The sequence below is a fragment of the Ornithorhynchus anatinus genome, chromosome 11 (genome assembly GCF_004115215.2).
Source record: "Ornithorhynchus anatinus isolate Pmale09 chromosome 11, mOrnAna1.pri.v4, whole genome shotgun sequence".
In the NCBI taxonomy this organism is placed as follows: domain Eukaryota; kingdom Metazoa; phylum Chordata; class Mammalia; order Monotremata; family Ornithorhynchidae; genus Ornithorhynchus; species Ornithorhynchus anatinus.
The window spans coordinates 56,538,430-56,553,046 of NC_041738.1; the positions used below are offsets into that span (position 1 = coordinate 56,538,430).

Genomic DNA, 14,617 nt, shown 5'->3' on the forward strand with positions numbered 1-14,617 from the left:
CAGCTTTGCCATTCCTAAGCATTACCTTGCTTAACAAATGGCGTAGTGGATAGAGCACAGGCCTGGGAGTCAGAAGGCCAAGGGTATTAATGCCAGCTCCACCACTTGTTTGCTTTGTGACTTTGGGCAAGTCACTTCACTTCTCTGTGCCTCAGTTCCCTCATCTATAAAATGGGGATTGAAACTGTGAGCTCCACGTGGGACAGGGACTGTGTCCAACCTGATTGGTTTGTATCCACCCCAGGGCTTAGTACAAGTGCCTGACACATAGTAAGCACTTAACAAACACCACAGTTATTATTATTATTTCTACCTGTGCCCAACTTATGCACAAAAGAAGGCGGCAGGTCCCATCACCTGGCTAATGGGCCAGTGACATTCTGGACTGTATAGGTGCTGGGGGATGTCGAATGAGCAGTGCCTGCACCCCTGCTTTAGCATCCCTACTGCTAGCTCGGACCCTCCCACCTACCTCAGGCCTCCTCTGCCTGACAGGCCCCCATTCAGATCTGGGGGCACTGTAAGGGGGCAACCCAGAGGCAGGAATGGCTTAGATGAGGTCAGTCCCAGCTTCTGGCCCACACCCAATCCCCTCTCCCTTCTCCTGCCAACCCAGATGGCCTGACGACAGATCAGTTAACATAAAGGCTGTTTGGGCGAGGCTCCCAGAGTTCTCGGACATCTCCCTGGGGCAGACGGTTTTCACTCGGTTCATTCTGGAAAACCCGTCAGCTCTCATGGCCCTTCCACCCAGGCATCGGCCCAGTGGCCAGGACAGCAAGGAAACGATTTTCTCTCCAACCCAGAAGGCCTGCCTGGGGGCCTCGAGGGGCCCGTGCACTCTTGAGAACAAGGACAAAGCTATTTTATGGGTATTTGGGTGGGGGAAGGGGAGAGGGAGCCAGAAGTTCTGTTCTCTGCTCCATTCAACAAATCACTTGCTGTGCAGCTCGGAGTGGCTGTCTAAATTGTAAGCTCCCCATGGACAGAGAATGTTATAAGGTGGTGTAGTGCATATAGTATGGGCCTGGGAGTCAGAAGGAAATGGATTCCAATCCCGGCTCTGACACTTATCTGCTGTGTGACCTTAGGCTGGTCACTTCACTGTGCCTCAGTTACTTCATCTTTAAAATGGGGATTGAGATTGTGAGCCCCACAGGGGACAGTCACTTTGTGCTCTGCACACAGTAAGCGCTCAATAAATATGATTGAATGAACGAATGACAGGAATTGTGTCCAACTCAGTTTGCTTGTATCCACCCCAACCCTTAGCACAGTGCCTGCCACATAGTAAGCGTTTACAAATACCATCACTATCATTATTATTATTACTCTCCCAAGTGCTAGGTACTGTGCTCTGCATTCATTCATTCAATAGTATTTATTGAGCGCTTACTATGTGCAGAGCACTATATGGTTCGGTAAGGCTGGGAAGTCTCCCCTGTTCCCAGGTTGAACCTCTTGCAACTACATACTCTCTCAACTGCTTAGTGCAGTGATCTGCACAAGGTAGGCAAACACATATCACTGACCGATTGAATTTGGCAGCCCCTTGTCCGCTGAGTGACCTTAGGCAGGTCACTTGACTTCTCTGGGCCTGTTTCTGCATCTACAGAATGGGGATTTAATACCTGTTCTCCTCCCTCTTTCATAATAATAATAATGATGGTATTTGTTAAGGCTTAATATATGTCAAGCACTGTTCTAAACACTGGGGAAGATATTAGGTAATCAGGTTGTCCCACTGAGGCTCACAGTCTTAATCCCCATTTTACAGATGAGGTAACCGTGGCACAAAGAAGTTAAGTGGCTTGCCCAAAGCCACATAGCTGACAAGTGGCGGAGCCAGGATTAGAACCCATGACCTCTGGCTCCCAAGCCTCTTTCCACTAAACCATGTTGCTTCTCTTCTGTGCTTCTCACAATTTAAACTGTGAGTCTCAAGGGGATGGGGACTGTATCTGAACTGATTATCTTGTATCTACCCCAGCTTTTAGTAATGGGCTTGGTGCAGAGCAAGAGCTAAACAAATGATCACAATTATTATAACTATTACTAACTTTCACAAGAGCCCACTGTGTATCATCTATCCCCAGAGGAGACAAGCAGCTCCCAAAGGTCTCCTCTGCCCACACCCCCTACTCAGACAACTGGGACACAGTGGTGGAAACAGGGTCCCACAAAATAGAGCCCAGGGGCCCAGAGGGGATGGGAAGTGACCAAGATCAAAGACAGGCTGTGACCCTTTTGAGGTCAGGAGATGCTCTAACTGGAGGTTGCCTGGTCTCTTTTGAGAAAGGAAACCAGCCCCAGGCAAAGCAGCAACAACCACCTTTCAGCAGAAGATATCCCCCTGCCCACCCTCCGCAAAACACCATGGGAGGCAAAGGGGGATGGGGTCATTCAGGAAGAGGACAGAAGACAGAGTTCCAGGACTCCTTCCAGGATCAGAGCCAACTGTTAGCCTTAGTCTTCCCTGGTGTGGCCACAACACCGGCAGGGCTTTCCTGCAGGGGGCCGGACCCAGTGACTGCACTCTACAGTTGCTGTGTGTGTGTGTGTGTGTGTGTGTGTGAGAGAGACAGAGAGAGAGAGAGAGATGGGGTGGGTGGCAGCGGGGGGTGCGCTACTGGGCATAAGGTTATCCCTTTGCCTGCAAATGAAGAGGCTTCTGGGAATCCTCCTCTCCACTTGCCTGTACTCGGGGCAGTTCTCCACATCAGGGGAGAAACACGATCAGTGGTATTTATTGAGTGCTTCCTGCACGTGGAACACTGTACTAAGCACTTGGGAGAGTACAACAGAACTGGTAGAACTATCCTCTGCTTACAATGAGTTTACAGTTTAGAGAGGGAGACAAACATGAAGATAAATGTTATGAATATGTACACAAGTGCTAGGGGGGCTGAGGGTGGGGTATATATCAAATGTCCAAAGGGTACAACTACAGGTGCATAGATGACCCATAAGGGAGAGGGAGTCAGGGAAACTGTCTCAGTTCCCTCATTTGTAAAATGGAGATTAAGACTATGAGCCCCATGTGGGACAGGGACTCTAGTAGTGTGGGACTCTATTCCAGTGCTGACACATAGTAAGCGCTTAACAAATACCATCATTATTCTTATTATTAGAAACCCTTGCTGCGGACAGAACTGGCCCCATCAGGTTTCCGCCGGGGGCAGAGCTGTGAATCCCTGGCACTGACAGTGTGGACGCGGGGCGGGCCCCAAGCCGCCGACACCTGACTAGATACTCCACTGGAAAATAAACCCAACCACGCCAGGCAGTTGACATGAATCGTTATTTCCTTTAATAATGCAACGGTGTGAACTGTATAAAGGCCTCGCTGAGAAACTACACGTCAACAAGAGCATTCTCGTTAGTAGAAAAAACACGATCCAAACCTGCTGTATAAACGCGTCGGGCGTGAGCACGAGGACCCTGCCGGTCTGTAGAGAACGGGCTGTGCCACCAAGTAGGGCAGGGCCCAGGTCGGCGGAGGGAGGGGGGTGGCACTGCCCACCCGCTGGGTCCCCTGAGGGCCACTGGCCGGTTGGGGGTGCCCTGCGGGGGAGGGAGGAGCGGGAGGATGGAACGGGTGAGATGGTTACAGGGCTGGGAACACCCATCAACGCACTCCAGGGGGCAACAACAGATTGGCCGACTGGCTCTGGGGGTGCTGGGGAGAGCAGGCAAGAGGAGTCCACGCTTGGCACCACGAGGGATAGCCTGCCTGCCGAGAAGTCCCCTTCCAGGCAAGGAGCTGTACGGGCAGAAGGGGTGGCTGTTACCGGAGCCCCAGCTGCTGACAAGCCCCCTGTGTGTGGGGGGGGCGGGGGGCAGTGGTGTGGCCTGCGTATGAGCTGAGGAGACCACAGGTAGCATCCAGGAGTTCCAGAGAGGTACCTGGGAGTTAGGAGGCCACTGCCCTGCTTTCCCCTGTCAATCCATCAATTGGCATGAGACGGACTCGCTAGCCAGCTGAAGTGCCCCCGCTGTCTCTCCCCCCCCCCCCCCCCCCCGATCCATCTCTTTAGGCCATATCTCAGCCTGGGCCCTGAGGGCCAGGGGTGAGTTCCTTCTCCCAACTGCCCTTCTCCCAGAACTTGATGTGGGAGGTTTGGGGGTGGTGACTCCCCTCCAGCTGAGGTACCCCCTCTCTCCTCGGACCTCCGCCTCGGGTACTGGAGCTAGGTGTGTCCCTGGAGTTTGCCTTGCCCAGCCACCTGCCAGGAGAGACGTCTGCACCTCTGAACCCAGAAACTCAGTCTCAAATGGGGCAACTCAGACCTGTGGCTCAGCCAGGGCTCTGGCCCGAGATGGGGGTGGAGGAGAAGAGAGGAGGACAATCTCATTGACAGGAAGTGAGGGCTGGAGGTGCCGAACAGGGCTTCCTCTCAAGGCCCTGTCCTCTGTCCTGACATGCTTTATCCCTCTCCTGCCTCTCCCCCAGCTGACTCATGTGCCCACACACATGCTGGGAAGGTGCTCTCAGCCCGATGCCTGGGGTCCTGCCCTTCAGCAGTCTGAATCACACCCTCCTAACAGCGAGGCTGCACCTGTAACCCCCGAGACACTGCAGGTCCCTGCTAACCTGGGACACAGCGGAGCAGCCCGGGACACCCTCCCCGCCTCCCGACTTTACAGCTTAGTCCTCAAACAGGACCACTAGGCTCAGCCCCAAAACGAGCCAGCCTTCCCAAGAGGCCTCCGAAGCCCGGGCCGCTGAAAGAAAAAAAAATTCAAATTCCCTCCAAAGCCCAGGGTTTGGGGGCAGCCGTGGCATCGATCCCTCTCCAGGCCAGTAGGGGCCTGCAGGAGCTTGGGGCAGCTCTCTCAATGGGTCTCTCTGAAACTAGGGCCAGCGACACGGGCCGGTGGCTCGGCAGAGCGGTGACCCGAGTTCTAGAGAGGGCCTAGGAGCCTCCCTTTGCTGCCTGAATCGAAGGGGATGGCCCACATTGAGATCGGGGCAGATGGGCAGACGTGTCTCTAGAGACCGAGCCTAAATACATATTGCACTTTCTGATGATTAAAAAACAGCCAATGAGAGCTTTTCCTTCACATCCATTTAAAAAGGGCAGATTCATTAATAAGTGGCACAAAGACAGCTCTGTTAATGACAAGACACCTGGGTAAACCTTCTTCCTCCTCCCCAAACCTCCAGCTTCCAAACAGAACGGTGGGGTGTGTTTGTGTCTTGGGGTACGGGGGTAGAAGGGAGGTAGGGGCTGGAGGCGGGAGAGGACGGGGAGTCTCACTGATGTGGTCTTTCACAGGGTGGGGGGTAGGGCCCTATCCAATCTCAGGCCTGGGAAGCAATGACGCTTCTAAGCAAATTGGAGATTTGGTTCAAGTTTCTAACAGAGCAGAAGGAGAATGGCCGCGGAGAGAAGCAATGAGGCAACGGTGTAAGAAGGGGAGGAGCTGCCCAAAGTCGCTGTGAGAACAGGACAATGGGTCCCCGGAGCGGGCGTGGTTGTTTGAAAAACGAATGTTGGCGCGTGTGCCAGCAGACAAGTCCCATAAATGGCGGGGGGGGGGGGGAACGGACACGGGTGATGACAGATATGGGGAGAGGGAAAGGCGGGGAGGAGGGAAGAAGAGGATGAGGAGAAAGAGGAAGGAGAGAAAGGGAAAGAGACAGAAACAGAGAAAAAAATAGATAAAGGAAAAAAAAATTAGGTCCAATATAGAAAATATAAGAGCTAAAGGTTTATTCAACTCAACTGGTTAAGATGACAAAGGTTAGAAAAAGAGTTCAGTGCAGTTCCAACCACCGGAGGCCAGTTCAAAAGCTCAGCGAGGCCAGAAGCAGCAGAGCAGGGGTGGAGCGGGGGTGGGGCAGGGGTTAACTTTGGGGGGACCGGGGTTAGCAAGCAAATGAAATTAGAATGTTGATGGAACAGAAGGCTGAGGGGTGGGGGGAGAGAGGGAAAGGCTCAAGAGCTGCTGGTCCTCAAAAAGACCCCCTTTTTATCCCTTTCTATGACCCTTTCACCTGACAGACAATTACCTTCTTCCCGCTTCAAAGCCTTACTGAGGGTACATCTCCTCCAAGAGGCCTTCCCTGATTAAGGCCCCTTTTCCCCACCTTCCATTCCCTTCTGCATCACCCTGACTTGCTCCTTTATTCATCCTCCCTCCCAGCCCCACAGCCCTAAGTACATATCTGTAACTATTTATATTAATATCTGTCTCCCCCTCTCTATATTGTAAACTCATTGTGGGCAGGGAATATGTCTGTATTGTACTGTACTCTTCCAAGCATGGAGTACAGTGCTCTGTATACAGCAAGTGCTCAACAAATATAAATGAATGAATGCATAATTTATTTATTTCTATTAATATCTGTCTCACCATCAAGATTGTAAGCTCACTGTGGGCAGGGGATAGGTCTGTTACATTGTACTCTCCCAAGTGCTTAGTACATTGCTCTGCACACAGTAAGTGCTCAAAAAATAGTATGACCTTGGGAAGTCACTTTACTTCTCTGGGCCTCAGTTACCTCATCTGTAAAATGGGGATTAAGAGTGCGAGCCCCACATGAGACAGGGACTGTGTCCAACCTGATTAGCATCTATCTACCTCAGTACTTAGAAAAGTGCTCGGCACGTAGTAAGTGCTTAACAAAAGCCATAATAATAAAATAATAATAATAATCACAAATACGTTTCACCGACTGACTGGCAAGAGCTGTGGGGGCGGCACTGATCAGAACAAAGTGCCTTCCGGCCAGAATGAAATGCTTCTCTCCCCTTCCCTGTAGCAAGCCTCCCTCTGCTCTCAGACCTTGCTCTTGCAGCTCACTTCCCCGGCTCCATTCTCCGATGTCTAGATGGGCCGGGAAGCTCCCCCGCAACAGCTTATCCTTTGGCCTTCAGGATAGAGCCACAGCACCCGAACTGAGCGAGGGAGCAGGTGCATTGGCCCAGGAGCCAACCACCCACAGAAGTCCCTGACTCCTTCAGAAACCACAAGAGGTCAGCCCCTCCCCTCTCCTCCCTCTGAACTCCAGTGTCCCTTCCTCTGCTGGAGGCTGGCCCCCTCAGCCCTGCCCCCCCTAATTCGACAGTTTGCTCGGGGAGGCCCTCACCCACAAGCTATCCCCAGGGGAGGCCAGCCCAGCAGGCCCTTGCCTGGGGTGTCATTAAGGGGGTTGGGGCTCCCACAGAACCTCTTGTCCAGTGGCTCTGGGGGCCGGGTTGGCATGTCCTGAGGAAAGACCAGGCCGTGAACAGCCAGGCCATGCCAGGATCAGCCACCAGGCAGCTGAACTTGCCCACCGAGCCGCAGGGGACAGTTGGGAGGAGGGAGGGGCCGGTGGAAAGGCTCAGGGAGAATCCTGCTGTTCCACTTCTCCTGGACAGGGTGTCAAGTGGCATCTTAGGCTCTGCCCGCTCCTCCCCATATACTACTTCATGGGGGCTTCTGAGTGGCTCCCAGCAGGGATTCTGCCCCAACACACACACACACACACATACACACACGTCACATCTCTCCCTTCCTCTCCTCATGGGGCCAGCCGGGAGTCCCACCAGCCAGGCCAGCCCAGCCCCCTGGATGAGACTGGCATGGCCAAGGGGCCGAGCAGCCGACCCCCTGGAGGCCTCGAGGCACCTCCCTGCCTCTGTTTGACCTCTGACCCTGGTGGGATCAGGGGAGGGGCCGTCTGCTGGTGGAGGAGTGAGAAACCTGGCTGGAGCATTCTCTAGCCATCCCCAGGCACCAGTAGGGCCAAGCCAGGGCTCTCTATGGGGAGTTGGGCCGCCAGGGCAGGCCCTGACCCCTAGTCCAGATTGAGGGGGGAGCACTCTCCCATGCCGTTGGCCTTCCAGGCGCTCCAGCCTGTCCTGCTAAGGGGGAGGCTCCGGCCTCCCCTTCCGGGAGGCCCCAGGTCAAATGGGGTTGCAGCAGGTGGAGGGAAAACCCAGTCCTTATCTTGAGCAGCGCAGGTGGGGGGAACCACTGGTCTAGGGGGCACCTGCCCTGGAGGCTTCCTCCCCTGCACAGAATCCTAGGGACGGGCTTAGCGACAAGCCTAGGAATGGCAGTGCCCCTCTAGGGGCGGTGGGATCCCCGGACAAGCAAGTCTGGGTCCCGCACACCCCTCCACCACCTCAGCCCCCCAACCCCAAGGCGGGTTATACAAGGCAAAACTAAGCGCTGCACGAGCAACCGATTATGAGAATGGCTAGAAGCGAGCACGCTGTCAAGGTCTGGTCAGGCACGTTAGGGGATGCAGCACCGCGGCATTAATCCAGAGCATAGACGGCGACAGGAAGCGGCGGCCGGCATACCTGGGATGGCCGTGGGCTGGGCCGACGTCCTGAACGCATAGTGGGCGGCCTTGGACTTGCCCTGCTGGTTCTCAGCCACCACCACGACCTCGTACTCTGCGTTCCAGTCCAGGGCCTTGAGCGTGATGTGGTCGCTGCCCGACGGGAGCTTGATCTCAGGCTTCCACTCTGAGGCGTGCTTCTGGGGGAGATGCGCACGGCGGGAGATGATGGATGAGGAGGACAGTGACAAGCAGAGAGGGAGAGAGTCAGAGAAACAGAGACAGGGACAAAGAAAGACAAAGAGAGAAGGACAGAGACAGAGACAGACACAAGAGAGAGGGAGACGGGGAAAGAGAGGGAGGCAGAGAGAGGGACAAAGACAGAGAGAGAAAAAGAGAGACAGAGGCAGAGACAAGAGACATGGAGAGAGAGGGAGGCAGAGACAGAGACGAGGACAAAGAAAGACAAAGAGGGAGAGAGACAGAGTCAGACACAAGAGAGAGGGGCAGGGAAAGAGAGGGAGGCAGACAGAGGGACAAAGAAAGAGAGGGAGGCAGAGACATAGGGACAAAGACAGACACAAGAGAGGGAGATAGAGAAAGAGAAACACAGAGAGGGAGACAGATTGAGAGACATTCAAAAAGAGACAAAGACAAAGATGGAGACAGAGAAAGCAAGAGTCTTAGTAGGGATGTATATGAGGCTTTGGGATGGGGGGGCAAGAAGTGGGGTTCCTCTTGCAACCTAAGTGATTCAAATGGCTAAAGAAGGTGAGGGGGCTGGAATCTCCCAAGAGCCCGCCCCTCCTGGAGCACAGGTTCCAGCAGGGAGGGGAGGCAAAGCTTCCAACTTGCTCCACCCCCCCGCTGCCCCCAAGAATGAACCCCAAGTGCAACACCCCAGAGCTGAAGAACCCCTCAACTAGCTCCCAAGCTGGCTGGCAGAGCTCCTAGAATGCCCCTGGGCCCACGTGGAGGCTGGCAACTCTTCTTGGAGGAGACAGCGGATCCCTAGAAACCAAACTGCTGTCCACAGAGACAGGGAGGTCCCGGGAGCTCTACCACATCTCCAGAGTTTTTCTTCTGTACTCCTGGGCTGGGAACCTGGCCAAAGGCCATTCCCATAGCCCTTGGTCATCAGGCAGCCAGACTGGGCCCACCAGACCCCCAAGCCCAAATGGGAGGCTCCGCTCTACTGTCCTCTCCCAAGGATTTAATACAGTGCTCTGTGCACAGCAGGTGCTCAGTAAATACAGTTGACTGGCAGATCGACAGCCACCAATGACATATTCTTGCTTAATCATCACCAGCCTGGCCTCACCGCCCGGCCCCCGGTATTTGGGGTACATCTCCCTCAAGAGGGGTGGGGACTAAGTCCAGTACTGTGGGCCCGGCTTGGGGCCGCTAGCAGGACGGTACTCACCGCGCGGTACTTAATCAGGTAGTGTCTAATCGGGGAGCCGCCGTCATCCTGCTTGATCACATTCACTTTGATGGAGTTCCCGTCCTCGCCCATCTGCCCCTCCAGTTTGGGGGCGCTGGGTTCTCCTGCCGGGACAGTGGAATCCACATGTAATTTCCTCTGGGAAACAACTGTTGGGCCCAGCTGAAGGGGGCTGGGGCCCTGGTGGAGGGTGGTGGAAGGGAAGGGATGGGGAGAAGAGATTTCAACCAATCCTTCGATCAATCGGGCCCATCGTAAGACAGCCACACCCCCGGATGGCCTAACCCCGCGTCCACAGCTCAGACCGGCTCCCATCAGAGATGGATTTGAAAACACCACAAGGTGGCTTGCTGGTCCACCGGCCACTGCCCCCGAGGGGCCGTTTTAGTCCCACCTGGTCCTCCCTTTTCGTTGGGAGGCACCCTCCAGGATGACGATCACCCTGTCAGGCCACTGGGCCCACTCTAAGAAATGGGATAGAAAGATGGAAGGGTCCGCAGGGTTTCAAATATACCAGGCTTGTATCTGTGGAATCCTTAAATCCTAGTTGGTCACCTTAGTGACCAGCCCCCTCTTCCCACCCCAACCCCATCCACGTCATAGACAACTTGCGCCTTCATTTTGGAAAACAAACAGGATTCAGGTTCCCATTTGGCCTGTTTTTTCCTCTGCCCCTTTGCCGGCACGCCCCCGTATCCTGGCCCGATCGGAAGAGTGGTGTGCCACGGCCTCCCTTTCTTCAGGCAGCCATTCAGGCCTTTTTCTTTGTAGAAAGAGAGAAAAATCCATTTGTCTTCCACTTGTCTACCCTGGAAAAATCAATGTGAATCTTCATTTGCTGTTACCAGCCTGGCCTGCAACGCTGGCAATTCATGCCGCGTCCAGAGGTAGATTGACTGGTGTGGGAGCCGTGGGCCGGCCTCCAGGGACTCTTCCTGGGCAGCACTGCGTCCATCTTACTAGAATACGTTTGAAGCCACGGCGTGTCAGGTGGGAGCCCAGAAGCATGCCATGGAAGAGTGCCAGAGAGTATTTCTTTCCCCTAGCAGCCATCTCTCTTTTCCCCGAAACAGCGCCGATGTGACATCTGTGCTCTAAGCCCAGGATGGGAGAATGGATTCTCTTCTAGGCCTGGGATCACCTAGAACCCTCCTCAGAGACGACTCTGGCCCAAGCCAGCTTGGGGTGGGTGGACCCCCCTTACAAGACACCCAGGGCTGATCCTGAAGGGGAGCACAAATTGACAAAGGGGAGAATTCTCCCATGAGACAAAGTGTGGCCACTATCACCTTAGTTTCCTTAAAGGAACCTGAAATGAAGCACTTTGGCCTGGAGCGTCCTCCCTCTTCATATCTGACAATTACTCTTCCCTCCTTCAAAGCCTTATTGAAGGCCCATCTCCTCCAAGAGGCCTTCCCTAAGTTCTCCTATCCTTTTCTCCCACTCCCTTCTGCATCTCGACTTGCTCCCTTTATTCATTCCCGCTCCCAGCACCATAGCACTTATGTCCATATCTGTAATTTTATTTATTTATATTAATGTCTGTCTACCCCTCTAGACTTGATATGGGCAGACAATGTGTCTGTTATATTGTTATAGTGCTCTGCCCACAGAAAGCGCTCAATAAATATGATTAACTGATTGACTTGTGGGATATAAGAACTCCTAGGCTCAAGGAGACCCCCTTGAGATTACAAAGGAGCCCAGCACCTGAAGACAAACACCAGGAGATGCTCAGGTCTTGCCCAGTCCTCCCGGGGCACCCACCTGGTCCAACCTGGCCCAAACCTCCATCCTACGGAGCCTGCCGCGGGACAGGATACCGAGCTAGCTTCGAAAATGCTTTGCAGCATTTCTTGCCATACCCTCTCCTCTCCACCTGCAATTGGCCTGCAGTTTGTCCTCAACAGCTCCTCGCCTCTGTGGGGAGGGAGGGGATCCTCCTCCAACCATGTCAGGATCCCTTCTGGAAGCCCCCAGACTTGGCCAGGCACTACAGTGCTTGCTTTGCTCATGTTCACTGGGTGGGGAAAATGAGCTCCAGTGATTCACCCTGGACCCGGGAAGGAAGCCAGGGGGACTCCTGTCCTCTGCAGGAGCAGATTCATGTCTGCTCGGCGGGTTGGGGTCCTGGCTTCCTGGTAGTTCTGTGGAACCACAGCGGTATCCCAGCTTTGCTGTGTGACCTCAGGTCAGTCACTTCACTCTCTGGACCTCACTTCCTCATCTGTTAAATGGGGATTAAATACCCATTCTCCATTCCCACTTAGATTGGGTGCTCCAACCGTCTGACCTAATTACCTTGGGCTTCTTCTGGCACTTAGTAGTGTTTGGCATCGACTGAGCGCTTACCATATACCTCAATGATTAATGTTAACACTGGGCTGTAAGCTCGTCCTCTAAACTGTAAGTTCGTTGTGGGCAGGGAACATGTCTGCTATAGCATACTCTTCTAAGTGTTTAGTACAGTGCTCTGCACACAGTAAGCACTTACTAAATGTGACTGATTGGGAAGTGAGGTGTGTTCACCACTTGAGTGCTTAGTATAGTGCTCTGCATAGAGTAAGCACTCAATAAATACCTCTGACTGATAAACCCCATCCTGTCATCCATTTCCAATGGAGCTTTGCCTGGTCTAGGGCTCATCTGATAAGAGCATCAGAAGACAATGAGGCAGGGAAAGGTGAGACCCTGAACATGAAAGTCTGAGCTGAAGGGAAATGAGGTTCTGGGCATTCAGGTCAGTCCTTTTCCCTTCCCGACCAGTTCTACTGGCCTCTTGATGCCAGGAAATAACTTAGACCACTCCCATCCCCAGGCAGCTGCTCGGACCAGAATGTGTCAGGGCTGATTTTAGCAGCAGTAATGCTAATTACCATGAAAGGCAACGTGGCCCAGTGAGAAGAGCCTGGGTCTGGAAGTCAGGAGACCTGAGTTTTAGTCCCAGATCTGCTACTGGCCTGCTGTGTCACATAAACCTCTCTGGGCCTCAGTTTCCTCATCTGTAAAATGGGGATATGATACTTGATATCCCTCCCTCTCAATGAGCTCTGTGTGGGCTAGGGATCGTGCTTGTCTTGAATCTACCCAAGTGCATAGCACAGTGTCTGACATATAATACGCACTTAATAAATGTCACTGTTTTTCAGTGCCCATTCTGAGTGGTGATGGAGGGCAGAGGGTAATGGGTCTAGTGTTTTAGGTTGGCCACACAGCCTCGCTCACACCAGCACTCTGAGACTTTCTAGTAAGGACTGAAAAGATCCAAAATGTGGCCCTCCAGCTTGTTAACTCATTGAAACCTGCCCCATCCTAAAAAATGGGATGTATTCGTAAGTGTTAAGGTTGGCTGTTGGGAAACACTACTGTGGGCAAGGAATGTGCCTGTTTATTGTACTGTACTCTCCCAAGCACTTAGTACAGTGCTCTGCACACAGTAAGCACTTTATAGATATGATTGAATGAATCAATTCTCACCCCCCGTCTAAAATTTCTGCCCTCTTTCCAGCCCTGCACCTGAAATGGCACCTCTGCTCTAGGGTATCCTAGGCTCACTCTACTCAGCCCCAAAAGTCCTCTCCCTTCCTTCTCCCACCCTGGCCAGTCATATGCTATTAGACTGTGAGCTCCTTGAAGGCAGGGAGTCTCCTCTGAATTCCCCAGCCCAGTGCTCTGGGGATGGTGGATCTGGGCGATGCCTCAGCTGGAGGCCCCACGGGCCCAGGGGTTGTGACACAGTCAGAATTAGGGAGGCTGAGCCCTCCAGGCCATCATGGAGGTGGGGGTTGTCCCCGGCTGGCTCCCTGGGGAGAGTTGGCCTCCCACCAGCTGCTGCCGGCCCCCATTTCTCAGGCAGGACGGGTTTAGAGTGGATGTCAGCCCCAGAGCAGGTGGGCAACCAATCAGCCATGACCCCACAGAACTGCCACGACGCCCAGTCTGTTCTCCTGGGCACCATGAAACACTCAAAAATGAATGATCTTTGTTTTCTTCCTAAAGAGAAAATACAACCACGAAGGCGTGAGCCGGGGTCATGAGGGCGGCACATGCTGGGGACGACAGGACAGAAATAGCCACCACGAGCCCATGATAAACTCTGGTTGTGGCCCAGTGCCAGGCCAGTCCCAGGGACAATCAGTGGCTGAAAGAGGGCTGGAGAAGCCTTCTGAGCAGCGGGAGCCCCCAGGATACAGTCTGAAGTTGCATCCCCCGGCCCCCACCAACCCTCCTCAGGCACCATCCCCCTCATTTTCAACCCGGCAAGCACTAGAACCCCTAGAAACCAAAGTGAAGAGAGCCCGAGTCCTGGTGAGGAGTTCAGGCATCTGTCCGGCTGGAAAAAATGAAAACTGGTTAGTGATCTTTCAGTCTAAGGAGGAAGAAGCTGGGATTAAGGAGTTTAGTCCCCACATCAGCATTTCCTACTGGGAGTTGGGGTCAGTAGCTGAAGAGAAGAGATCATTAAGGGGTTGGGGGGGTTAGACAGTCACATGCTCCGTCGTGCAGCCCACTGGACAAGCAGTAAGAGGAACATTAGGGCTTGTTACATACGTGCCAGGGGCAGCCCCATTTACACTCAGGCCTGAGGGAGGGGAGGAGCTGGCTGGCCTCTCCAGTGGTTTACGGAAACAGATGAAGCAGCGTGGCCTACTGGGAAGGGCATGGGCCCGGGATAAGCCCAGAAATGGATCTCTTTGGAATACTCCAGACTCTACAGACTCTAGACTGTACGCTCATTCCAGGTGGTTCATATCCACTCACTCTGTTATAGTATACTCTCCCAAGTGCTTAGTACAGTGCTCTGCACCCAGTAAGCACTCGATAAATACAACTGATTGATCCCAAACACTTAGTACAGTACTCTGCACATAGAAAGAGCTCAATAAATACCA

At 53.6% G+C, this 14,617-nt stretch overlaps 1 protein-coding gene across 21 annotated transcripts in view; it reads right to left on the reverse strand.

Moving 5' to 3' along the window:
- The window catches only part of NCAM1 (neural cell adhesion molecule 1), a 280,151-nt gene that overhangs the window by 8,506 nt on the left and 257,028 nt on the right, over window positions 1-14,617 (reverse strand). For 11 of the 21 annotated variants that reach the window (XM_029074361.2, XM_029074360.2, XM_029074363.2 and 8 more), the window contains 2 exons: window positions 9,705-9,829; window positions 8,301-8,481 (listed from right to left, as the gene is read on the reverse strand). In XM_029074361.2, coding sequence (XP_028930194.1) covers window positions 8,301-8,481; window positions 9,705-9,829 — 306 coding nt within the window. Of the gene's footprint in view, window positions 1-5,054; window positions 5,441-8,300; window positions 8,482-9,704; window positions 9,830-14,617 lie in introns of those variants that run through there. The other 10 variants (XM_029074362.2, XM_029074371.2, XM_029074376.2 and 7 more) reach the window with 3 other exon arrangements.